The sequence below is a fragment of the Bombina bombina genome, chromosome 6, assembly GCF_027579735.1.
Source record: "Bombina bombina isolate aBomBom1 chromosome 6, aBomBom1.pri, whole genome shotgun sequence".
Lineage (NCBI taxonomy): Eukaryota > Metazoa > Chordata > Amphibia > Anura > Bombinatoridae > Bombina > Bombina bombina.
Genome location: NC_069504.1, coordinates 257539456 through 257567034, shown reverse-complemented (window position 1 = coordinate 257567034; position 27579 = coordinate 257539456). Strand labels below are relative to the sequence as shown.

At 41.4% G+C, this 27579-nt stretch overlaps 1 protein-coding gene across 2 annotated transcripts in view; it reads left to right on the top strand.

Moving 5' to 3' along the window:
• CNOT2 (CCR4-NOT transcription complex subunit 2) overlaps positions 1-27579 on the top strand; it is a 644096-nt gene that overhangs the window by 461621 nt on the left and 154896 nt on the right. For both annotated transcript variants that reach the window (XM_053716789.1, XM_053716790.1), the window contains exon 7: positions 26086-26211. In XM_053716789.1, coding sequence (XP_053572764.1) covers positions 26086-26211 — 126 coding nt within the window. The remainder of the gene's footprint in view (positions 1-26085; positions 26212-27579) is intronic.

Here is a 27579-nt window from a genome sequence, read left to right as displayed (position 1 = left end):
TTGCATACTTTTACTAAATTCTACCATTTTGATGTATTTTCTTCTTCTGAAGCAGTTTTTGGTAGAAAAGTACTTCAGGCAGCGGTTTCAGTTTGAATCTTCTGCTTATGTTTTTCGTTAAACTTTATTTTGGGTGTGGATTATTTTCAGCAGGAATTGGCTGTCTTTATTTTATCCCTCCCTCTCTAGTGACTCTTGTGTGGAAAGATCCACATCTTGGGTAGTCATTATCCCATACGTCACTAGCTCATGGACTCTTGCTAATTACATGAAAGAAAACATAATTTATGTAAGAACTTACCTGATAAATTCATTTCTTTCATATTAGCAAGAGTCCATGAGGCCCGCCCTTTTTTTGTGGTGGTTATGATTTTGTATAAAGCACAATTATTCCAATTCCTTATTTTATATGCTTTCGCACTTTTTTATCACCCCACTTCTTGGCTATTCGTTAAACTGAATTGTGGGTGTGGTGAGGGGTGTATTTATAGGCATTTTGAGGTTTGGGAAACTTTGCCCCTCCTGGTAGGAATGTATATCCCATACGTCACTAGCTCATGGACTCTTGCTAATATGAAAGAAATTAATTTATCAGGTAAGTTCTTACATAAATTATGTTTTTTTATTACTTAAGACACCTCAGCTATGGTTTGGCACTTTATGCATTTATATAAAGTTCTAAATATATGTATTGTACTTATATTTGCCATGAGTCAGGTTCATGTATTTCCTTCTGCAGACTGTCAGTTTCATATTTGGGGAATATAAACATCTTTTAAAATGAAATGTATTTCTTACCTGGGATTTAGTCTTTTTTTCAATTGACTACTTCTTACAAATGCGGGCGGTATTAGGCCCGCGGGTGCGACAAATGCTAAACTTTATTGCGTCATTTTTGGCGCGAACATTTTTTTGGCGCGAGAGTACGTCTATGACGCAAGTTCGTAATTTCCGGCGTCATACTTGACGCTGAGACCTTTCACACGGTTGCATCATTAGTGACGCGAGTGTGTCATTTCCGGTTATACTTTTTCATTATTTCAATACCCCATTGATGTTTGCCTCTTGATTTTTTCAATATCAGATGGCTATGCTATTTGCATTTTTTCCCATTCCTGAAACTGTCATATAAGGAAATAGATAATTTTGCTTTATATGTTGTTTTTTCTCTTACATTTTGCAAGATGTCTCACTTTGATCCTGCCTCAGAAGCTTCTGCTGGAACATTACTGCCTGACATCGGTTCTACCAAAGCTAAGTCATTAGTTATAAAATTGTAGAAATTATATCGCTGAATGTCATTTGTAATAGTTGTTTTGATAAACTTTTACATGCAGATAATGTGTCCATCAGTAATAGTACATTGCCAGTTGCAGTTCCTTCAACTTCTAATGTGCATAATATACCTGTAAATTTATTTCTGATTCTATTCTGAAGGCTTTGTCTGCATTTTCACCTTCAAATAAATGTAATAGGTCTTTTTAAAACTTCTCATTTAGTTGATGAAATTTCAAATGACCAACAATATGATAAATTATCCTCTTCTGATAAGGATCTATCTGATTCAGTAGATCCTCCTCAGACATTGACACTGACAAATCTACTTAAAATTGAGTACATGCGTTCTTTATTAAAAGAAGTGTTAATTACTTTGGATATTGAGGTAACTTGACGTTCAGTCTAATAAACGTTTTTAATGCTGTTTTTAAACCTCCTGTGGTTTCTCCAGGGGTTTTTCCTATTCCTGAGCCTATTTCTGATATGATTTCTAAGGAATGGAATAAGACAGGTACTTCTTTTTATTCCTTCTTCAAGGTTCAAAAATTGTATCCTTTGCCAGCAAAATCTTTAGAGTTTTGGGAAAAGATCCCCAAAGTTGATGGGGCTTTTTCTACTCTTGCTAAACGTACCACTATTCCTATGGAAGATAGTACTTCCTTTAAGGATCCTTTAGATAAGTAGCTTGAATCTTATCTAAGGAAGGCCTATTTATATTCAGGTCATCTTCTCAGACCTGCAATTTCTTTGGCTGATGTTGCGGTGGCATCAACTTTCTGGTTGGAGAATTTAGCGCAACATGAATTGGATTCTGACATATATAGCATTATTCGCTTACTGCAACATGCTAATCATTTTATTTGTGATGTTAGATCCATGTCTTTAACTATATTAGCTAGAAGAGCTTTGTGGCTTAAATCTTGGAATGCTGATATGACATCTAAATCTAGATTACTATCTCTTTCTTTCCAAGGTAATAATTTATTTGGTTCTCAGTTGGATTCTATTATTTCAACTGTTACTGGGGGAAAGGGAGTTTTTTTTTCTGCCTCAGGATAAAAAACCTAAGGGTAAATCTAAGGCTTCTAACCGTTTTCGTTCCTTTCGTCAGAATAAGGAACAAAAACTCAATCCTCCCCCCAAGGAATCTGCCTCCAATTGGAAGCCTTCCTCAAATTGGAATAAATCCAAGCCTTTTAGGAAACCAAAGTCAGCCCCTAAGTCCGCATGAAGGTGCGGTCCTCATTCCAGCTCAGCTGGTAGGGGGCAGATTAAGGTTTTTCAAGGATATTTGGATAAATTCTGTTCAAAATCAATGGATTCAGAGCATTGTCTCTCTAGGCTATCAAATAGGATTCAGAGTAGGACCTCCTGTGAGAAGATTTTTTCTCTCGCGTATCCCAGTAGATCCAGTAAAAGCTCAGGCTTTCCTGAAGTATGTTTCAGACCTGGAGTCTTCACGGGTAATCATGCCAGTTCCTCTTCTGGAACAAGGTTTGGGGTTTTATTCAAATCTATTCATTGTCCCAAAGAAGGAAAATTTATTCAGACCAGTTTTGGATCTGAAAATTTTGAATCGTTATGTAAGAGTACCAATTTTCAAGATGGTGACTATAAGGACTATTCTGCCTTTTGTTCAGCGAGGACATTATATGTCCACAATAGACTTGCAGGATGCATACCTTCATATTCCGATTCATCCAGAACATTATCAGTTTCTGAGATTCTCTTTTCTAGACAAGCATTACCAATGTGTTGCTCTTCCATTTGGCCTAGCAACCGCTTCAAGAATCTTTTCTAGGGTTCTGGGTGTCCTACTCTGTGTAATCAGAGAACAGGGTATTGCGGTGTTTCCTTATTTGGACGTTATCTTGGTACTAGCTCAGTGTTGTTTCTTCGGAAACATGGTTGGAGGATCAATTTACCAAAAAGTTTCTTGATTCCTCAGACAAGGGTCACCTTTTTAGGCTTCCAGATAGATTCAGTGTCCATGACTCTGTCTCTAACAGACAAGAGACGTTTAAAATTGGTTGCAGCCTACCGGCACCTTCTGTCTCAGTCATTCCCTTCAGTGGCTATGTGCATGGAAGTTTTAGATCTCATGACTGCAGCATCGGACGCGATCCCCTTTGCTCGTTTTCACATGAGACCTCTTCAGCTTTGTATGCTGAATCAATGGTGCAGGGATTATACAAAGATATCACAATTAATATCCTTAAATCCAAATGTACGACACTCTCTGACATGGTGGATAGATCACCATCGTTTAGTTCAAGGGGCTTCTTTTGTTCGTCCAACCTGGACTGTGATCACAACAGATGCGAGTCTTTCAGGTTGGGGAGCTGTTTGAGGATCTCTGACAGCACAAGGGGTTTGGAAATTTCAAGAGGCGAGATTTCCAATAAATATTTTAGAACTTGACGACTTCCGGTGGGCAGGCTTACAGGGCAGACGTGTTTAGATGGAGCTCCGCAAGCCAGCGGATAACTAAGTACCATTGCTTGCTATTACGACGCTGCCCTGACTCTCATAACTGATTTGCCGGGTAGGAGACTACTTGCGCCGGCCATCGACCCTAAGTGAGCAGGACATACCATCAGTCCTGGCAACCGGGAGCCTTGAGACGCATCGCGCTCCGGCCGCATCATCGCCATCTTTGTTTCCAGCGTGGCGGGCCGCACCACACACACCACGCTGTTGCCGGAATATCAGAGGGCAGGTAACAACCTATCTTCACGGAGCGGTTTTGCTTCTACCGCACCCGTGTAACTGCTGCCTTATAATCTCAACCATTTAGGAGACAAGTGGAGGAATGACCCGGGGCCTGGGGGCCTCACGTGATTACCTTTTCCCCTGAGACCTGGCCTTAGAGACTCACTAGGTGTGGAGGGGGCAGATACTGAGCCACACGTTTGGGTCTTATAAAGACTGGCATTATTATTGTGGGTGCTGCCCCTGCTCATCATACAGGGGGCTTACACTTATAGAACTGATTGGCCTCTGAAACGGAGGGGGAGAGAGAGGCCCTGCTTGGCGCTGCCACATATCTTAGCGGAGGGGAAACTCGAAGGGAAACTCGAAGGGAAACAAGTCACCTTTCTTTAAAAAGTATAAAGCCCTTCACTAGCTGCCCTCATCCTTGCTGTTGCACACCTCTTTTTCATTCTGGCTACATTCCACTTGCTGCGGGGGGCTCTACCCTGGAGCTGACAACATACTGCTTCTTTGTCATCAAGGCTGAGTTTGCCTGACTAACGGTCTAGTGGGGCCACATGAAAGTTGACAAATATTTTCAAAGACTGTCCCCTGCTACTTCTGCCGCCATGAGTCACAGAGTGAAAAACGCAGAAAAAAAACAAAAACAACCTGTGGAACTACAGCATGATCAGCAACCCATGGGAGACCCCATAATTCAGATCCCAGATCAGGCCTCCCTCTTGCAGGAGCTTAAATCGTTCTTCCTCCCAAAAATGGAATCTTTACAATCAGGAGTGGATACCCTGACATCTGAGGTGCGACAATTCTCCTCAAGACTTAACACAGCGGAGTTGCGCATCTCTGATGTGGAGGATCGACAGAATAGCCAGGGGGTTACTCTCAAGCAATTGGTTAAACAAAACAAATTACTCCAGGATCGGGTTGACGACCTGGAGAACAGAAGCAGGCGTAATAACCTACGCATCATTGGCGTCCCAGAATCTGTCAAGGGGAAGGACCTCTTGGAGTTCACTGCTCTGACCTTCCCGAGAATGTTGGGGATCCCCTCCGATATCCTCCCCATTGATGTTGAAAGAGCCCACCGGATTGGGCCTGAACGTACACTTGAACACCTCAACTCAAAACCTAGACAGGTTATATTTAAATGTTTAAATTTCCAAGAGAAGATCAGGATACTTCGAGCCTACAGAGCCCGTAAGGAAATTAGCTTTGAGGGCTCCCGTCTGTTGCTTTTCCAAGATTTCTCATCGGATGTCGCTAAGCAGAGAAGGGACTTCGCCCCTCTTTGTTCACAGCTCCACGAGCGGGGCCGTCAGGTGGCCTTGCTTTATCCAGCTAAGCTGCGCCTGCATACTCCTCATGGGATTAAATTCTTCCATACGCCTCAAGCACTTCAGAGTTACCTTGCTACGGAGGATCACCAACCCCCCACATGATCGGACCCCTGGAGGGTTAATCTAAGTGACAATTACTGTCAAAATAGGTCACGCAAATGGAGGTCTTCTACCTCTCTATTCAACATGTTTCACCCCCCTCCTGGCTCTCAAGGGGAGAGGGATTTGTGCTCAGTGGGGGCACTTCACTTGGGGAAGGGACGCTGTGCGGGGGCCTCCTGCTCCCCCTCTATGTGGACTTCCAGGCCCAGATGAGTATACTACATGAAAAAATACAAAATGTTGTTGTTAAACTTTTCTTGTTGTTTTCCTTTTGTGCAGGCTCTACTTGTTGTCATCTGCTGGGTTTCCTGATGGGGTGGACGCAGATTACCCTTTGTCCCTCCTGGGCTGCCTACGGGCGGCCCTGGAGGGGCATACTCCTAGCCTCTTTTGAGGTTTTGTTGCTCGGCAACAACTTAGGGGCGCCTGACCCCCCTCTGAAACCCAGGAAACCAGGGTGGTTCTTGACTTTCAAAAAGACAGGGATGGGGGGGATGGCAGGAGGTTTTGCTGATTTGTTGGGACTGTCACTGCTATTGTTATTGGTTGTATTATTGCTGGTTTCATTATCACTCGTTCTGCCTTTTTTTGTTGTTGTATTTACTTTCCTCACCCATTTGTTCGCAGGTATTGTCCAATTTTATGTCATGGGCTCTATGGGGGGGCGGCCGTGTGCATTCCTTTCTCCCTCGTGGACGGACTTTGTCTGGCTCGGGAGGGGTAAAACTCAAGCTATTACTGCTATGTCACACTACGATGTGGGGTTGCCTGCGGCCGCCCCCCCTCCTGTACCCCTTGATGTTCTTGATGGTTTAGCTACAATATCTAATGCCATTGACATGCTTGTACGTAATGGGGCAATGCAGATTATATCATTGTATGAGTATTTATGTCCTACACAATGTATGATTCTTTTCTCTCAAGAGATCTCAGGGATGGTCTATACTTGTTATTTATATCACTCAGTATGTTTTTTCAGATCTCATATTTTTGTAGTTTTCCTTTTTGTTAATGGTGTTTTTTTTTTTTTTTTTTTTTTTTTTTTTTTTTTTCCCTCTCTCTCCTCCCCCTGTCCCTCGCTACTCCCGGGATGCCCCGGGTGTACTCTGTGCTCTGGTGATTTAAAATGTCATTAAAATTTGTCTCATGGAACGTGGGGGGTATTAACTCCCCCATAAAACGCAAAGCTATACTTACCCATCTGAGGCGACAAGGGGCAGACGTAGCGCTTATACAGGAAACACACTTAACTGATGTAGAACACCTTAAGCTTAGATCAGATTGGGTGGGCCATGTGGAATTTGTGTCTCATTCTAGCGCTAGTAGGGGCCTGGCCATAGTTTTTGGTAAACGCTTGGATACTCAAGTTAATCTGGTACAGACTGATGTTGAGGGGAGATTTATACTGGTGCAAGCACGGATTAATTCCCTTGACTACACACTATGTAACATCTATGCCCCCAATCATAGATCCCAGGATTACTGGGAGACCTTAACGAAATTTTTACTCCCCCATATGGGTGAGAACCTTATAATCGGAGGTGACTTTAATATTGCCCCATCTCACACATTGGACAGACTATGGATTGAAAACCCGACTAGAGGGGACCCCAAGATCAATTATAAGGCTAGATTTGAAACTAAGATCTTTAACATGCTCGAATCATCTTTAGATGTGTGTGATATCTGGAGGTTACTACACCCAGAGGGCAGGGATTTTACTTGTCTTTCTAGAGCTAAATCCACTCTGTCTAGAATTGACCTTTTTTTAATTCCTAACTCTCTAACTAGCAAGGTCCAGATGTGTCGTATACGAGATATAGTCATATCGGACCACGCCCCAATCGAATTGGTGATGGGAGCTAGGGGACCGTGCCCTAATAGAAACACCTTGAGATTTCCCTCCTACCTTGTTTCCTCCACAAATTTTATTAAATTTTTAACACAGTCCTGGACAGACTATTATTCGGATAACATAGCACATGTAGACAACCCCCAACTCTTTTGGGAAGCGGCTAAGACAGTACTTTCTGGTGCCATCATCTCCTACACCTCCAATCTCAGACATAGAACACGACAGAGACATAACGACCTTAGTAAGAAATTGGGTAGGGCATATCTGGCGTTCCGTCAATCTAAGACGCGAGACACCTATGAGGCTTATGTGGCGGTAAAGTCAGAGTTTGATGCATTTATGGGGCAGCAGGCTGCATCGGGTTTGCTTCGTACGGCCAGTAAATATTACCGTTTTGGGGCTCGATCGGGTAAGCTTTTGGCGACTCTCACAAAACCAAAGACTACTAGGTCTAATGTGGTGGCATTACGATTTCAGGGCAAAACATTCCGTACGCCTGACGGCATAGTTAAGTGCTTTGCGGATTATTACTCCCAATTATATCTTAAACAACAACCAGGCCCCCCTGAGCTGCAGAGCTCTTTTTGGAGGACCATTAATCTCCCGCAGCTGACGAGGGAACAAACGGACCTTCTGAATGCTCGCATAGTCCCAGATGAAGTCACGCTCACCCTAAAGTCCTTGGCATTGGGTAAGGCGGCGGGCCCAGATGGTTTACCATCTGAATTCTACCGGATTCTACATGCGCAGATTACACCGACTTTAACTAAACTATATAACACTTACTTTTTGGAAGACGTATTACCCTCGCAATATTTTGCCGCTGCCCACATCACCCTTATTCCTAAAACTGGGAAAGACCCTTCCATGCCAGAGTCATACCGCCCCATCTCATTACTAAACACCGACTACAAAATCTTCACGAAAATCCTGGCCACCAGACTGAAAACTATATTGCCATCCCTACTTCACCCTGACCAAACAGGCTTTGTGTTCAAGCGTACCTCTGTTGTCAACTTACGCAGGGTTCTCCATGCGATCAATCACTACTGGACGAAGGAGACTGAGGGTGGGGTTACGGACAGACCGGAGGCCTTTCTGCTTTCCCTCGATGCAGAAAAGGCTTTCGACAGAGTGGACTGGACACACTTAACCAATACCATGACCAAGTTTAAATTCGACGGCCCCTTTCTCAATATTATCCACAAACTTTATGACTCCCCAACTGCTAGAATACTGACTAACGGCCTGTTTTCCCCTGACTTTGCTCTACAGAGAGGGACCAGACAGGGCTGCCCACTCTCCCCTCTACTGTTCGACCTGGCATTGGAACCTTTGGCACTCAAGCTAAAGCAAGTCTTTCCCGGGATGCGGATACGGGGTGTCCCTACACATCTGGCATTATATGCTGATGATATGCTTTTGTTCGTGGAATCACCGACTCTATACATATCCCCCATATTACAGGCTATCTCGGATTTCGGCAGCTTTTCGGGGTATAAAGTCAACACATCCAAATCAGAAATATCGTGGCTGCACAAGCATCCTAACTCCCCTCACGCATACCCATTTAAGGTGATGGTCAATTCTCTCACATACCTGGGAATTCAGCTTCACAGGGATCCTCAAAGGATTTATGACCTTAATATATCAGACAGGTGTAAAGCACTGTCCACTCAGCTCCGGGGCTGGATTGATCTTCCTCTGGGGCTGTCTGGACGTATTAACCTGGTAAAAATGTCGATCTTGCCTAAGATAATGTACCCCCTGTTGATGCTGCCCTTCCTTGTGACAAAAAAGGATTTAACCATGCTTAACAGGGCAATGATCAACTTCATTTGGAGAGGGAGGAAGTCACGTATAGCGGTCCACAAACTTAGCCAGCCCTATCTCAGTGGGGGTTTGGGTCTCCCCAACCTAAAATTATATAATTGGGCCGCCCTAGCAAGGCTTGTCACAGATTGGCAGCTTAACACTGCTCACTTTTATGAGTCGCACCTGGAGGAGGCAGGATGTGCCCCATTGGCCTTATCTTACTTGCCCTATGTCAGACTAAAGGACGCACCGCTACAAATTCGTAATAATTTCTTGTATAGGGACCCCCTAAGAGCGTGGACTCTGCTTAACAAATTTATGGGTGTCTCCTGCCCATCTCCTAGGTTTATCCCCCTTGTCGGTAATCAAGAATTCCCAGCGGGTAATGATTGTGAACCGTTTCGCCTCTGGCACGCCGAGGGGCTACGGACTGTGGGTGACTTGCTGGATCCCTTGTTACATTCCGTTAGACCCTTCCAAGACATTAGAGACAGATTTCACATCCCGCACAAACATTTCTATGCGTACCTACAGGTTAGGCATTATATCACCGGACTCCAAAGAGACAACCCCACATTCTGGAATGCTTCACCCTTTGCTGTCACACATACCCTGTTTAAGATAGGGATCTTTGCTATCTCCAACCTCTATAAAGTATTGATAAGAAGAGGGGAGGAGGGGATGCAGACACAAATATTAGAAAGGCTTAGGGCCGACATCTCTCCACAATTGGACACCCAAGACTTGGGTAGAAGTCTGGAAATGGCTAGAGCAGCCACTCTAGATATACCACTAAGAGAAGCGCAGATTAGGCTGTTGCATAGGGACTACCTCACCCCTAACAGACTGTCTAAATGGAAATCGGGGTGCCCTAACAGATGTGTTAAATGTAGAGAAGATTCCCCTTCTTTCCGACACTATCTTTTCACTTGCCCACTAATTAGACGCTTTTGGGGTCATTTTCAATATTGGGTACGTATAAGTTTCCAAATCTCCCTTAACTTAGACATAGGCAAGGTGTTTCTCTTTCAGTGGGAGGACTCCTACAAGCGTTTACATAAACTATTAACGTTATGTGTTTTGCTGGCGAGGCGCTGCATACTAACTAGATGGATTCATAGACAGCCCCCTTCCATTGCACAATTCAAACGGAGCTTAATGAAACAGCTGTTTGTTGAACAATATGACACCAAGCTAGATACAGAGCGAAGGCTCCCCCACTTCCTTAAAAAGTGGCGACCCCTTATTCTCACACTGGCTCCGCCGCTGCAGCGACAGATACTGAGGCCTTTCAGGCATCAGGAGGTTGTGCTGGCAGCTATATTAAAGGGGGAGTGGCAATGCCTAGACGGCTATATGGAATCTCGAGATGAGACTGGTAATTGTGAAGAGATGCTCTTCTAGATCAGAAGGGGGGGGGGCGGGGGCGGGGTGGAGGGGATGGAGGGGGAGATTCACCCCTTTTCCTTGTTTTTGTGGCTTCTTTTTTTTTTTTTTTTTTGTTTTGTTTTGTATTACTGTTATAAAGTGGTTACTGTTTTGGAGTTGGGGGGGAGGGCTCGGGGACTTGTTGGGGATGAAAATGTAAAATGTGTGGGCTAAACATATGTAGACACCAACAATGTCAATTGCCATTAGCATCCGGAATATCTTAACTGTGTTGTATTGATATACTGAATCTCTACTATGTTCTGAATAATATCGCCTCTTACAGAATGGTATATCTACTATATTAATGGATGTAAACTTCATGATACTGTATTGAACTGTTGATTACTGTACTCATATGTTGGCTCTCAATAAAAAGAATTTAAAAAAAAATATTTTAGAACTCTGTGCAATTCTCAGAGCTCTTCAGTTTTGGCCTCTGTTAAAGAGAGAACCGTTCATTTGTTTTCAGACAGACATTTTCACATCAGTGGCATATGTCAATCATCGGGGTGGGACTCACAGTCCCCACGCTATGAAGAAGTATCTCGAATACTTGTTTGGGCGGAATCCAGCTCCTGTCTAATCTCTGCATTTCCCAGGTGTAGACATTTGGGAAGCGGATTATCTCAGCCGCCAGACTTTACATCCAGGGGAGTGGTCTCTCCATCCAGATGTTTTTTCTCAGATTGTTCAGATATGGGGTCTTCCAGAGATAGATCTCATGGCCTCTCATCTAAACAAGAAACTTCCCACATACCTATCCAGGTCCAGGGATGTTCAGGCGAAAGCAGTGGATGCGCTGATACTTTCTTGGTGTTTTCATCCTGCTTATATCTTCCCGCCTCTAGTTCTCCTTCCAAGAGTGATTTCCAAAAATCATCATGGAACAATCATTTGTGTTGCTGGTAGCGCCAGCATGGCCACACAGGTTTTGGTATGCGGAACTGGTTCGGATGTCCAGTTGCCCGCCTTGGCCACTTCCGTTACAGCCAGACCTACTATCTCAAGGTCCTTTTTTCCATCAGGATCTCAAATCATTAAATTTGAAGGTATGGAAATTGAACGCTTAGTACTAAGTCATAGAGGTTTCTCTGACTCAGTCTCTAGGAAGATTTATCATAGAGTTTGGAAGTCTTACATTTCATGGTGTTCTTCTCATAAATTCTCCTGGCATTCTTTTAGAATTCCTAGAATTTTTCCGTTTCTTCAGGATGGTTTGGATAAGGTTTTGTCTGCAACTTCCTTGAAAGGACAAATCTCCGCTCTTTCTGTTTTATTTCACAGAAAGATTGCTATACTTCCTGATATACACTGTTTTGTACAGGCTTTAGTTCGTATTAAGCCTGTCATTAAATCAATTTCTCCTCCTTGGAGTCTTAATTTGGTTCTGAAGGCTTTACAGGCTTCTCCAGTTGAGCCTATGCATTCTTTGGACATTTAACTACTTTCTTGGAAAGTGTTGTTCTTTTTGGCTATCTCTTCTGCTAGAAGAGTTTCTGAGCTATCTGCTCTTTCTTGTGAATCTTTCTGATTTTTCATCAGGATAAGGCGGTTTTGCAGACTTCATTTGATTTTATCTCAGGTTGTGAATTCTAACAACATTAGTAGAGAAATTATTGTCTCTTCCTTGTGTCCTAATCCTAGGAATCCTTTGGAAAGATCCTTACATTCTTTGGATGTGGTGAGAGCTTTGAAATATTATGTTAAAGCTTTTTGATTCATTAAGCTTATTTGGAGTCGGGTCAAGGCCCGCCTCAGAGAATTATAACTCATTCTACTAGATCAGTTTCCACTTCGTGGGCTTTTAAGAATGAAGCTTCAGTTGATCAGATTTGCAAAGCAGCGACTTGGTCCTCTTTGCATACATTTACTAAATTCTACCGTTTTTATGTATTTGCTTCTTCGGAAGCAGTTTTTGGTAGAAAAGTTCTTCAGGCAGCTGTTTCAGTTTGATTCTTCTGCTTCTGATTTAAGTTTTTTTCTTTCAAAAATGAAAATAAACTATTTTTTTGGGTTGTGGATTAATTTTTTCAGCAATATATGGCTGTTTTTATTTTATTCCCTCCCTTTTTAGTGACTCTTGAGTGGAAGACTCCACATCTTGGGTATTGATATCCCATATGTCACTAGCTCATGGACTCTTGCCAATTACATGAAAGAAAACATAATTTGTGTAAGAACTTACCTGATAAATTCATTTCTTTCATATTGGCAAGAGTCCATGAGGCCCACCCTTTTTTATGGTGGTTATGATTTTTGTATAAAGCATTTATTTCCAAATTTCCTTTGTCGATGCTTTCTACTCCTTTCTTTATCACCCCACTGCTTGGCTATTCGTTAAACTGAATTGTGGGTGTGGTGAGGGGTGTATTTATAGGCATTTTGAGGTTTGGGAAACTTTGCCCCTCCTGGTAGGATTGTATATCCCATATGTCACTAGCTCATAGACTCTTGCCAATATGAAAGAAATGAATTTATCAGGTAAGTTCTTACATAAATTATGTTTTTGGTGGTACTAAGGCCGCGGGGCATAGCAGTGGTGCCTTATCTAGACGACATCTTAATTCAGGCGTCGACTTTCCAACTAGCCAAGTCTCACACGGACATTGTGTTGGCTTTTCTGAGATCTCACGGGTGGAAGGTGAACATAAAAAAAGAGTTCTCTCTTCCCTCTCACAAGAGTTTCCTTCCTAGGGACTCTGATAGACTCGGTAGAAATGAAAAAATTTCTGACGGAGGTCAGAAAATCAAAACTCTTAACCACTTGCCGAGCTCTACATTCCATTCCTCGGCCATCAGTGGCTCAGTGCATGGAGGTAATTCGGACTCATGGTAGCGGCAATGGACATAGTTCCTTATGCCCACCTACACCTCAGACCATTGCAACTATGCATGCTCAAACAGTGGAATGGGGATTATGCAGATTTATCTCCTCAACTGCATCTGGACCAGGAGACCAAAGATTCTCTTCTCTGGTGGTTGTCTCAGGACCACCTGTCTCAAGGAATGTGTTTCCGCAGGCCAGAGTGGCTCATAGTAACGACAGATGCCAGCCTACTAGGCTGGGGTGCAGTGTGGAACTCTCCTCCCGATAAACATTCTAGAACTGAGAGAGATATTCAATGCGCTTCAGGCGTGGCCTCAGCTTGCTGTGGCCAAATTCATCAGATTTCAGTTGGACAACATCACGACTGTAGCTTATATCAATCATCAAGGAGGAACATGGAGTACTCTAGCGATGATGGAGGTAACCAAAATAATCAGATGGGCGTAGGATCACTCTTGTCATCTCTCAGCAATCCATATCCCAGGAGTAGAGAACTGGGAGGCGGATTTCCTAAGTCGTCAGACTTTTCATCCGGGGGAGTGGGAGCTCCATCCGGAGGTATTTGCCCAGCTGACTCAGCTATGGGGCACACCAGAATTGGATCTGATGGCGTCCCGTCAGAATGCCAAATTCCTCGTTATGGGTCCAGGTCCCGGAATCCCCAGGCGGTACTGATAGATGCTCTAGCAGTGCCCTGGTCCTTCAATCTGGCCTATGTATTTCCACCGTTTCCTCTCCTCCCACGTCTGGTTGCCAGAATCAAGCAGGAGAGAGCTTTGGTGATTCTGATAGCACCTGCGTGGCCACGCAGGACTTGGTATGCAGACCTAGTGGACATGTCATCGGTTCCACCGTAGACTCTGCCAATGAGGCAGGACCTTCTAATCCAAGGTCCTTTCACGCAACCAAATCTAATTTCTCTGCGTCTGACTGCTTGGAGATTGAACGCCTGATTCTATCAAAGCGTGGTTTCTCTGAATCGGTCATTGATACCTTGATTCAAGATAGAAAGCCTGTCACCAGGAAGATCTATCATAAGATTTGGCGCAAATATTTTTATTGCTGTGAATCAAAGGGTTACTCATGGAGTAAGATTAGGATTCCTAGAATATTGTCCTTTCTCCAAGAAGGATTGGAGAAGGGATTATCAGCTAGTTCCTTAAAAGGACAAATATCTGCTTTGTCTATTCTTTTACACAAACGGCTGGCAGATGTCCCAGACGTTCAAGCGTTTAGTTAGGCCTTGGTTAGGATCAAGCCTGTATTTAAACCTGTTGCTCCACCATGGAGCCTAAACTTAGTTCTTAAATTTCTTCAAGGGGTTCCGTTTGAACCTATGCATTCCATAGATATTAAGCTTCTATCTTGGAAAGTTTTGTTTTTAATAGCTATCTCTTCGGCTCAAAGAGTTTGAGTTATCTGCTTTACAGTGTGATTCACCTTACCTTGTTTTCCATGCAGATAAGGTGGTTTTGCATACCAAACCTGGGTTTCTTCCTAAGGTTGTTTCTAATAGGAATATTAATCAGGAGATTGTTGTTTCTTCACTGTGTCCTAATCCTTAATCAAAGAAGGAACGTCTGTTGCACAATCTTGATGTGGTTCGTGCTTTAAAGTTCTACTTATAGGCAACTAAAGATTTCCGTCAAACATCTTCATTGTTTGTTGTTTATTCTGGTAAACGGAGAGGTCAAAAGGCTACGGCTACCTCTTTCCTTTTGGCTGAAAAGCATCATCCGTTTGGTTTAGGAGACTGCTGGCTAGCAGCCTCCTGAAAGAATTACTGCTCATTCTACTAGAGCAGTGGCTTCCACATGGGCTTTTAAAAATGAACAGATTTGTAAGGCGGCGACTTGGTCTTCGCTTCATACTTATTCCAAATTTTACAAATTCAATACTTTTGCTTCTTCGGAGGCTATTTTTGGGAGAAAGGTTCTACAAGCAGTGGTGCCTTCCGTTTAAGGTACCTGTTTTGTCCCTCCCTTCATCCATGTCCTAAAGCTTTGGTATTGGTATCCCACAAGTATGGATGAATCCGTGGACTCGATACATCTTACAAGAGAAAACATAATTTCTCTTGTTAAGTGTATCCAGTCCACGGATCATCCATTACTTGTGGGATATTCTCCTTCCCAACAGGAAGTTGCAAGAGGATCACCCACAGCAGAGCTGCTATATAGCTCCTCCCCTCACTGCCATATCCAGTCATTCTCTTGCAACTCTCAACAAAGATGGACGTAGTAAGAGGAGAGTGGTGTATTATAGTTAGTTTTTTAACTTCAATCAAAAGTTTGTTATTTTTAAATGGTACCGGAGTTTACTGTTTCATCTCAGGCAGCATTAGAAGAAGAATCTGCCTGTGATTTCTATGATCTTAGCAGAAGTAACTAAGATCCTTTGCTGTTCTCACATATTCTGAGGAGTGAGGTAACTTCAGAGGGGGAATGGCGTGCACTTTTTCCTGCAATAAGGTATGTGCAGTTAATATTTTTCTAGGGATGGAATTTGCTAGAAAATGCTGCCGATACCGGATTAATGTAAGTAAAGCCTTAAATGCAGTGATAACGACTGGTATCAGGCTTATTAATAGAGATACATACTCTTATAAAAGTGTAATATAAAACGTTTGCTGGCATGTTTAATCGTTTTTATATATGTTTGGTGACAAAACTTATTGGGGCCTAGTTTTTTTCCACATGGCTGGTTTGATTTTTGCCTGGAAACAGTTCCTGGAGGCTTTCCACTGTTGCAATATGAGTGGGAAGGGCCTATTTTAGTGCTTTTCTGTGCAGATAAAAATACTGACAGAGACATTCTTCTTCCTGCATGATCCAGGACATCTCTGAAGGGCTCAAAAGGCTTCAAAGTCGTGTTTGAGGAGGGTAACAATCACAGTAGACTGTGGCAGTTGTTGTGACTGTGTTTAAAAAACGTTTTTGTCATTTATTATTCTGTTTTTGTTATTAAGGGGTTAATCATCCATTTGCAAGTGGGTGCAATGCTCTGCTGACTTGTAACATACACTGTAAAAATTTTGTTAGTGTAACTGCCTTTTTTCACTGTTATTTCAAATTTTGTCAAAATTTGTTTCTCTTAAAGGCACAGTAACGTTTTTTATATTGCTTGTTAACTTGCTTTAAAGTGTTTTCCAAGCTTGCTAGTCTCATTGCTAGTCTGTACAAACATGTCTGAAACAGAGGATACTTGTTCATTTTGTTTAAAAGCCATGGTGGAGCCCCATAGGAGAATGTGTACTAAATGTATTGATTTCACCTTAAACAGTAAAGATCAGTCTTTATCTATAAAAGAATTGTCACCAGAGGGGTCTGTCGAGGGGAAGTTATGCCGACTAACTCTCCCCACGTGTCGGACGCTTCGCCTTCCGCTCAAGGGACGCACGCTAATATGGCGCCAAGTACATCAGGGACGCCCATAGCGATTACTTTGCAGGACATGGCTGCATTCATGAATAATACCCTGTCAGAGGTATTATCCAGATTGCCTGAATTGAGAGGCAAGCGCGATAGGTCTGGGGTTAGACGAGATACAGAGCGCGTAGATGCTGTAAGAGACATGTCTGATACTGCGTCACAATATGCAGAACCTGAGGACGGAGAGCTTCAGTCTGTGGGTGACGTCTCTGAATCGGGGAGACCTGATTCAGAGATTTCTAATTTTAAATTTAAGCTTGAGAACCTCCGTGTATTGCTTGGGGTGGTATTAGCTGCTCTGAATGACTGTGACACAATTGCAGTGCCAGAGAAATTGTGTAGGCTGGATAAATACTATGCAGTGCCGGTGAGTACTGATGTTTTTCCAATACCTAAAAGGCTTACAAAAATTATTAGTAAGGAGTGGGATAGGCCCGGTGTGCCCTTTTCCCCACCTCCTATATTTAGAAAAATGTTTCCAATAGATGCCACTACACGGGACTTATGGCAGACTGTCCCTAAGGTGGAGGGAGCAGTTTCTACTTTAGCAAGCGTACCACTATCCCGGTTGAGGACAGTTGTGCTTTTTCAGATCCAATGCATAAAAAAATTAGAGGGTTACCTTAAGAAAATGTTTATTCAACAAGGTTTTATTTTACAGCCCCTTGCATGCATTGCGCCTGTCACTGCTGCGGCGGCATTCTGGTTTGAGGCCCTGGAAGAGAAGCTTAGAACTCTTAAGCTAGCTAACTCATTTGTTTCTGATGCCATTGTTCATTTGACTAAACTAACGGCTAAGAATTCCGGATTCGCCATTTAGGCGCGTAGTGCGCTATGGCTCAAATCCTGGACAGCTGATGTGACTTCAAAGTCTAAATTACTCAACATTCCTTTCAAGGGGCAGACCTTATTCGGGCCTGGTTTGAAAGAAATTATTGCTGACATTACTGGAGGTAAGGGTCATACCCTTCCTCAGGACAGGGCCAAATCAAAGGCCAAACAGTCTAATTTTCGTGCCTTTCGAAATTTCAAGGCAGGTGCAGCATCAACTTCCTCTGCTTCAAAACAAGAGGGAACTTTTGCTCAATCCAAGCAGGCCTGGAAACCTAACCAGTCCTGGAACAAGGGCAAGCAGGCCAGAAAGCCTGCTGCTGCCTCTAAGACAGCATGAAGGAGCGGCCCCCTATCCGACAACGGATCTAGTAGGGGGCAGACTCTCTCTTCGCCCAGGCGTGGGCAAGAGATGTTCAGGATCCCTGGGCGTTGGAGATCATATCTCAGGGATATCTTCTGGACTTCAAAGCTTCTCCTCCACAAGGGAGATTTCACCTTTCAAGATTATCTGCGAACCAGATAAAGAAAGAGGCATTCCTAAGCTGCGTACAAGATCTCCTTGTAATGGGAGTGATCCATCCAGTTCCGCGGACGGAACAAGGACAGGGGTTTTATTCAAATCTGTTTGTGGTTCCCAAAAAAGAGGGAACCTTCAGACCAATTTTGGATTTAAAGATCCTAAACAAATTCCTCAGAGTTCCGTCATTCAAGATGGAAACTATTCGAACCATTTTACCCATGATCCAAGAGGGTCAGTACATGACCACAGTGGACTTAAAGGATGCCTACCTTCACATTCCGATTCACAAGAATCATCATCAGTTCCTGAGGTTTGCCTTTCTAGACAGGCATTACCAATTTGTAGCTCTTCCATTCGGGTTGGCTACAGCCCCAAGAATTTTTACAAAGGTTCTGGGCTCACTTCTGGCGGTCCTAAGACTGCGAGGCATAGCGGTGGCTCCTTACCTGGACGATATCCTGATACAGGCGTCAAACTTTCAAATTGCCAAATCTCATACAGAGATAGTTCTGGCATTCCTGAGGTCGCCTGGGTGGAAAGTGAACGAAGAAAAGAGTTCTCTATCTCCTCTCACAAGGGTTTCCTTCCTAGGGACTCTAATAGATTCTGTAGAAATGAAAATTTACCTGACGGAGTCCAGGTTATCAAAACTTCTAAATGCTTGCCGTGTTCTTCACTCCATTCCACGCCCCACGGTGGCTCAGTGCATGGAAGTAATCGGCTTAATGGTAGCGGCGATGGACATAGTGCCATTCGCGGGCCTGCATCTCAGACCGCTACAATTATGCATTCTCAGTCAGTGGAATGAGGATTACACAGATTTGTCCCCTCTACTAAATCTGGATCAGGAAACCAGAGATTCTCTTCTCTGGTGGTTATCTCGGGCCCATCTGTCCAAGGGTATGACCTTTCGCAGACCAGATTGGACAATTGTAATAACAGATGCCAGCCTTCTAGGTTGGGGTGCAGTCTGGAACTCCCTGAAGGCTCAGGGTTCATGGACTCAGGAGGAGAAACTCCTCCCAATAAATTTTCTGGAGTTAAGAGCAATATTCAATGCTCTTCTGGCTTGGCCTCAGCTAGCAACACTGAGGTTCATCAGATTTCAGTCGGACAACATCACGACTGTGGCTTACATCAACCATCAAGGGGGAACCAGGAGTTCCCTAGCGATGTCAGAAGTCTCCAAGATAATTCGCTAGGCAGAGACTCACTCTTGCCACCTGTCAGCGATCCATATCCCAGGTGTAGAGAACTGGGAGGCGGATTTTCTAAGTCGTCAGACTTTTCACCAGGGGGAATGGGAACTCCATCCGGAGGTGTTTGCTCAATTGGTTCTCCGTTGGGGCAAACCAGAATTGGATCTCATGGCGTCTCGCCAGAACGCCAAGCTTCCTTGTTACGGATCCAGGTCCAGGGACCCAGAAGCGGCACTGATAGATGCTCTAGCAGCGCCTTGGTTCTTCAAACTGGCTTATGTGTTTCCACCATTTCCTCTGCTCCCTCGTCTGATTGCCAAAATCAAACAGGAAAGAGCATCGGTGATATTGATAGCGCCTGTGTGGCCACGCAGGACCTGGTATGCAGACCTAGTGGACATGTCATCCTTTCCACCATGGACTCTGCCTCTGAGACAAGACCTTCTAATACAAGGTCCTTTCAATCATCCGAATCTACTTTCTCTGAGACTGACTGCATGGAGATTGAACGCTTGATCCTATCAAAGCGTGGCTTCTCCGAGTCAGTAATTGATACCTTAATACAGGCTCGAAAGCCTGTCACCAGGAAAATTTACCACAAGATATGGCGTAAATATCTTCATTGGTGTGAATCCAAGAATTACTCATGGAGTAGGGTTAGGATTCCTAGGATATTGTCCTTCCTCCAAGAGGGTTTGGACAAAGGATTATCAGCGAGTTCTTTAATGGGACAGATTTCTGCTCTGTCTATTCTTTTACACAAGCGTCTGGCAGAAGTTCCAGACGTTCAGGCATTTTGTCAGGCTTTAGTTAGAATTAAGCCTGTGTTTAAACCTGTTGCTCCTCCATGGAGCTTAAACTTGGTTCTTAAAGTTCTTCAAGGGGTTCCGTTTGAACCCCTTCATTCTATTGATATCAAACTTCTTTCATGGAAAGTTCTTTTTTTGATGGCTATTTCCTCGGTTTGAAGAGTCTCGGAGTTATCTGCCTTACATTGTGATTCTCCTTATCTGATCTTTCATTCAGATAAAGTTGTTCTGCGTACAAAACCTGGGTTTTTACCTAAGGTGGTTTCTAACAAGAATATTAATCAAGAGATTGTTGTTCCATCATTATGTCCTAATCCTTCTTCAAAGAAGGAACGTCTTTTGCATAATCTAGACGTAGTCCGTGCCTTGAAGTTTTACTTACAGGCTACTAAAGATTTTCGCCAAACATCTAACCTGTTTGTTGTTTACTCTGGACAGAGGAGAGGTCAGAAGGCCTCGGCAACCTCTCTTTCTTTTTGGCTTCGGAGTATAATCCGTTTAGCCTATGAGACTGCTGGACAGCAGCCTCCTGAAAGGATTACAGCTCATTCTACTTGAGCTGTGGCTTCCCTTCATACTTTTTCCAAATTTTACAAATTTGATACTTTTGCTTCTTCGGAGGCTGTTTTTGGGAGAAAGGTTCTACAGGCAGTGGTTCCTTCCGTTTAAGTTCCTGCCTTGTCCCTCCCATCATCCGTGTACTTTAGCTTTGGTATTGGTATCCCACAAGTAATGGATGATCTGTGGTCTGGATACACTTAACAAGAGAAAACATAATTTATGCTTACCTGACAAATTTATTTCTCTTGTAGTGTATCCAGTCCACGGCCCGCCCTGTCCTTTTCAGGCAGGTCTAAATTTTAATTAAACTACAGTCACCACTGCACCCTATGGTTTCTCCTTTCTCGGCTTGTTTCGGTCGAATGACTGGATATGGCAGTGAGGGGAGGAGCTATATAGCAGCTCTGCTGTGGGTGATCCTCTTGCAACTTCCTGTTGGGAAGGAGAATATCCCACAAGTAATGAATGATCCGTGGACTGGATACACTACAAGAGAAATAAATTTATCAGGTAAGCATAAATTATGTTTTATGCTTACCTGATAAATTTATTTCTCTTGTGATGTATCGAGTCCACGGCCCGCCCTGTTTATTTAAGACAGGCAGTATATTTTTATTTTAAAAAACTTCAGTCACTACTGCACCCTATAGTTTCTCCTTTTTCTTCCTAGCCTTCAGTCGAATGACTGGGGGGTGGAGCTAAGGGAGGAGCTATATAGACAGCTCTGTTGTGGGTGCTCTTTGCCACTTCCTGTAGGGAAGGAGAATATCCCACAAGTATGGATGAATCCGTGGACTCGATACATCACAAGAGAAATACATTTATCAGGTAAGCATAAATTATGTTTTTTCATTTGAACATTCTTTGTTAAGGAAAATTTGTTATTTTTAGCTTTTAGGAGCCTAGTCCTCCTATTAACTATGTTATTTTAAAATCTGGATTTTAAGATTTTACTTTGCTCCTGAGGTTTTTTCCTCATCAAAATACTATCTATATTATGTTCTAAAGAATGGTTTATCCTGATGCCCTTTTGGGACTTTACTACTATTTCTATGGAAATTGGTACTTATTTTTAGGATTCTTTAGAGTTTGAATATAACCTTAGTAGAGCATATTCACGTACTGTTTATATTTTTAGCTCAGCTTTATCTGTGGCTGACATTACTGTTTTTTCAACCTTTTTGTTGTTGAATAGTTAGCATAAGCAGTTTTAGATTCTCAAGTATATAACCCTGTTTATTTACTTCTGATGTATTCATTTTATTATGTTTACTATATCTATTATTATGATTTCAAATATATTTTATCTCTAGCTTTTTAGGATAATAATTTGTTTGGTTTCTATTATCTCCACTATTTTTGGAGTTTTAGAGTTTTTTTCTGCTCTGCTTTTAGTCCGGTGATGTAGATCAGTTGGTGAATGTCCTGACTACAAATGCTTGTTTTAGATTCAAGGGTCATAGATTCATATCCCGGCAGGGTTAATGCAGCCCTTTGGCCTTCTGAGGTCAATTTATTGTGTACCATTTATTTAGGTAATAATTACAACTGTTTTTATCAGCTGCTAATTTGGTTAACTCAGAGTGTAAGCACTGGAAAATATTTTTTTTTTGTATCCTTCTGGGAGAAAAACGCTATATAATTACTAGTTATTAGACTGCATGAAGGTGCGGTTCTCAAACCAGTCCTTCTGGTGGGGTGGGGGGGGTGGGGGGCAAATTTAAATTGTTTTGGATAAACTTAGTCCAAAATCTATATTATTCTTAGGGTTTGAATAGATTTTTAGAATGAGACCTTCTATGGGAAGATTCTTTCTCAGTACACTTTGAGTTTTTTTCAGGAGTGATTATACCAGTTTTTTAGCAGGAACAGGGATTGGGTTTCTATTCAATTATATTCTTTGTCCCAAAGAAGAAAGGTTGATTGTCTAATCTTGGATCTGAAGACCTTATATTGTTTTTTTAGAGTCTCAACTTTCAACTTGGCGATTATAAGGACTATTATGCCTTTTTTGTTCAGCAAGGTCATTTCATGTCCACTCCATTTTACAGGATGTTTATCCTCATATCTTATTTCATTCAAACCACTTGTGGTTTCTGAGATTCTCTTTTTTTTAGATAAACTTTACCAATTTGTCACATTTCCTTCTGGTCTAGCGACAGCCTTATGAATCTTTTCAAAGGTTCTGGGTGCCCTTCTTTCTGTAATAAGACAGTAGGGTATTGTGGTGTTTCCTTATTTGGATGGTTTCTTGGTATTAGCTTAAAATTTTCGTTTATTGCAATCTCTCATGAATCAACTAGTTTTGTTTCTTCAAGACATGGTTAGAGGATTTAATTTACCTAAAAGTTTTGTGATTCCTCTGACAAGGGTAACCTCTTTTTGGGTTTCTAGATGGATTCTGTGTTCATGACTTTGTCTTTATCGGACAAAAGTCAATTGTAATTGGCGTTAGCCTGTCTTACTTACAGTCTAGAACATTTCTTTCAGTCGCTGTGTGCATGGAAGTTTTAGGTCTCATAACTGTAGCATCGGGCGTGGTTCCCTTTGCTCGTTTTTCATCTGTGATCTCTTTTGCTTTGCATACTGAATCAATGGTACAGGGATTGTTTTCAGATATCACAGTTGATAATCTTAAATCCTAACACTCAACTCTCTCTGTTTTGGTGATTAGACTATCATCGTTTTATTCAGGGGGCCTCCTTTTGTTCATCCTTCCTGGACTGTATTGTTAATGGATGCAAGTCTTACAGGTTGGGGAGCTGTCTGAGGGTCTCTGACAGCACAAGGGGTTTGGAAACTTCAAGAGGCGAGGTTTCCAATCGATATTTTTGAACTCCATGATATTTTCAGATCTCTGTCAGACTTGGCCTTTTTTAGGAAATATTTTTTCATTTTTTCAGACAGACAATATCACAACTGTGGCATATGTCAATCATGAAATAGGGACTCACAGTTCCTTAGCAATTAAGAATTATCTTGAATATGTTCTTAGGTGGAATTCATCTCCTAATTTCTATGATTTTTATCTCAGGTTTAGACATTTGGGAGCTGGATTATCTCGGCTGTCAGTCTTTACATCCGGGAGAGTGAAATCTCTATACAGATGTGTTTTCTCAATTTCCCAGGTACCTTTTCAGGTCCAGGGATCCTCAGGCAGAAATGGTGGATACATTAGCAGTGTCTTGGTTTTGCAACCTGGCTAAATTTTTTCTGCCTTTTTTTTTTCTTCCAAGGGTGATTTCCAAGATCATATTGGAACAGTTTCATGTGTTTCTGATAGCATCAGCATGGCCTCACAGGTTTGGTATGGGGATCTTGTTCTTATGTCCAGTTGCCATCCTTGCCCGCTTTCTCTTTCGCCAGCCCTTTTGTTTAGGGGCAATTTTTCCATCGGGATCTCAAATTACTAATTTGAAGGTATGGAAATTGATTAGTGTTTAGTCATAGAGGTTTCTCTAACTCAGTTTTTATCACTATGTTGCAGGCTTATAAGTCTGTTTCAAGGAACATGTATTATCGGGTTTGGAAAACCTATATTTTATGGTGTTCTTCTCATAAATTCTCTTGTCATTCTTTTAGAATTCCGAGGATTTTACAGTTTTTTTCAGGATGGTTTGGTTAAGTTTGTCTGTAAATTTTTTGAAGGGACAAATCTTGGTTCTTTCTGTTTTATTTTCTAGAAAGATTGTTTAAACTTCCTGATATTCACTGTTTTGTTCAGGCTTTGGTTTGTATCAAGCCTGTTCATTTATTAATTTCTCCTTTTTGGTTTAAGGATTTTGCAGGCTCTTTCTTTTGAGCCTATATTTTCTTTAAAGGTTATCTACTTTCTTGGAGAGTGTTGTTTCTTTTGACTATCTCTTCTGCTAGAAGAGTTTCTGATTTATCAATTCTCTTGTGTCTCTCCTTATCTTATTTTTTCATCTAGATAAGTTGTGAATTTGAACAACATTAGTAAATAAATTGTTTTCTTCTTTGTGTCCTAATCCTAAATAATTCTGGGGGAGTTCTTTACATCCTTTGGATGTGGTAAGAGCTTTAAATTTCTGTATCGAGGTTACTAGGATTTCAGAAGACTTCTAGTATATTTGTTGTTTTTTTGGTTCCAGAGAAGCTTAGAGAGCTTCTGCTATTTCTTTGACATCCTGGTTAAAGCTTTTGTTTCTCAAGGCTTATTTGGAGGCAGGGCAGGCTCTGCCTCAGAGATTTACAGCTTATTCTACTAAGTTCAGTTGCCATTACTTGGTCTTTTTCAGAATGAAGCTTTGGATGATCAAATTTGCAAATCAGTAATTTGGTGGTCTTTGCATACTTTTATTGTTTTTACAATTTTGATGTATTTTGCTTCTTCTGAAGCAGTCTTTGGTAGAAAGGTTCTTTAGGCAGCTGTCTCAGTTTGATTCTACTGCTTTTGATTTGTTTTTGTTTTTTTTAAGAAAAACTTAATTATTGTGTGGATTTAATTTCTCAGTGGAAATAGCTGTTGTTATTTTATCCCTCCCTCTCTAGTGACTCTTCTGTAGACTTTCACATCTTGGGTATTTCTATCCCATACGTCACTAGCTCATGGATTCTTGCCAATTACATGAAAGAAAACATAATTTATGTAAGAACTTACCTGATAAATTAATTTCTTTCATATTGGCAAGAGTCCATGAGTCCCACCCTTTTTTTATGGTGGTTATGTTTTTTTTGTATAAAAGCACAATTATATTTCCAGTTCCTCTCTTTGTATGCTTTTTTACTCCTTTTTATCACCTCACTACTTAGCTATTCGTTAAACCGAGTTGTGGGTGTGGTGGGAGGTGTATTTTTTGCCCCCTCCTGGTAGGAATGTATATCCCATACGTCACTAGCTCATGGACTCTTGCCAATATGAAAGAAATTAATTTATCTGGTAAGTTCTTACATAAATTATGTTTTTTTTAACATCTTTCCATTTCACTTCCAGTATCAAATTATGCTTTTTTTTTTTTTCTATGGACACTTTCTGAGGCTAAGCATATTCAAAAATTCACAGTATATATGAATATTAATTTTGTAATTGGATGAAGTCTTTCACATGATACAAGGGAAAGGAAAATGGAACTAACTTTAAAATTTGACAGAAAAATCTACTAATTTGAAATTTAGACTCCCATGTGTTGGTAATGTAACCTGATTGAATCATTTGTAATTAGATTGGCTTTTTTTATCTTAATCACCATGGAGTTGCAGTTTTATTTCCTCTGAAACTTGTATGGTTAATGTACCTTTTACAGACAGTGAATCAGTGCATACAGTTTGTAAATCTGTAATCTTTGGAATCTATTTATTTTCACTTATATAGTTGTTACATGATTAATACTGAAGTACATTCATATTTCAGATGGAAGTGAAAATGTGACAGGACTGGACCTTTCAGATTTCCCAGCACTAGCGGACAGAAACAGAAGGGAAGGAAGTGGTAACCCAACTCCATTAATAAACCCATTGGCAGGAAGGGCACCTTATGGTAAGCCACAGATTAAAATTATAATAAAGTACCTGCTTTCTAGGTACATAACAGCTGTATAACTGACACTTGTGTTACAAGCTTATTTAGGTATTCATTTAATCATTTTGTTGCTGAGATAAAAAAAAAAAAATAACTTGAGTCCTGATCCTTCCTTCCTTTTTTTTTTTTTGTTCTTTCTTTTAATAAACCCTTAATGGATGTCAGTTTGAGGGATATACTGCAGTCATGAAACACAGCTGACTTCTAGCATACGCAAGCTGACTTTTCATTACTAGTATATGTGTTTTATTTTGAACTAAGTTCACATACACAGGTTAAAAAAGAAGGTGAATAAAAAGTATAGATTTGCAAACGGGTCACTGGTTTCTTGTTAAAATGTATTCCTATATTATCAGGGGAGTTTAGCTTGTTCAGTCGTCGTCCCCCCCAAGTTTTTTTTTACTTCTGTTAATTTTTTGCGGTTAATCTAAGCAAAAACATATACTTCTGCAGAAACCTAAAATATACCATTCTGAAAGCAATTACAGTCCAAATAACTATACTTTGACCTGGAAAATGTGTGTTTGAGTAGCCTAGTAAGGATAGGAATCATCTGTTTGCAGAGTAGAGGAACTCTAGCAAATACAAAAAAAAATGGGCAGGGGAGGTGGAGAAGCCGTTAAAAAGCCACTTACAGCTTTACTGTGATCTTCAGAGCAGAGATGGAGGATCCTGCCCTGTTGATCAAGGCCATATGATTAATGCAATGTGTGTGTGTTTATACCTTATGGCAATCAGTAGGGAAAATGACTGTGACAGAATGGAAAGCCAGTGTGGTTTTAAGATTGGTGTGAAATTAATTTATAGAGCTAAATTAATTTATTTTTCAATATAAATGCAATCTAGCAATCCCAGAATTTCAATACAGCTGAAATGTGAGAAACTTCATTAATATAAGTATGCATGAATCGGGTTCATTATTTTTATTACCTTTTTTAATACCTTCATTATCTTGAAAAGTTCAATGTTAATTTCCACTATTAAGCATAAGCGTTGTCACTGCTTGTTCCTCTTCTTCTGGTAAAGACAGAGGTATTGAAAATACATTAAGAAGACCATAACTTCAGCTTTGTTTTCTTCTCTCTTCAGCACAAACATTAGATTTGCAATTTCTTTTATAGCTGTGATGTATTTGCTGTTTTGTCATCACTACACCTCTTATCCTGAGACAGACTAAGCAATTTTTAAGTGCAGTAATGTAACTCAGTTTGCTGGACTGCAGGCAAGAGAATTAAATAAATCATATAGTAAGGCTAAACAATAGAACATCACCTGAAATTGAATACTGCCGTCTTAGGTATGAAAGCAACTTGGTGAAGAATCTGG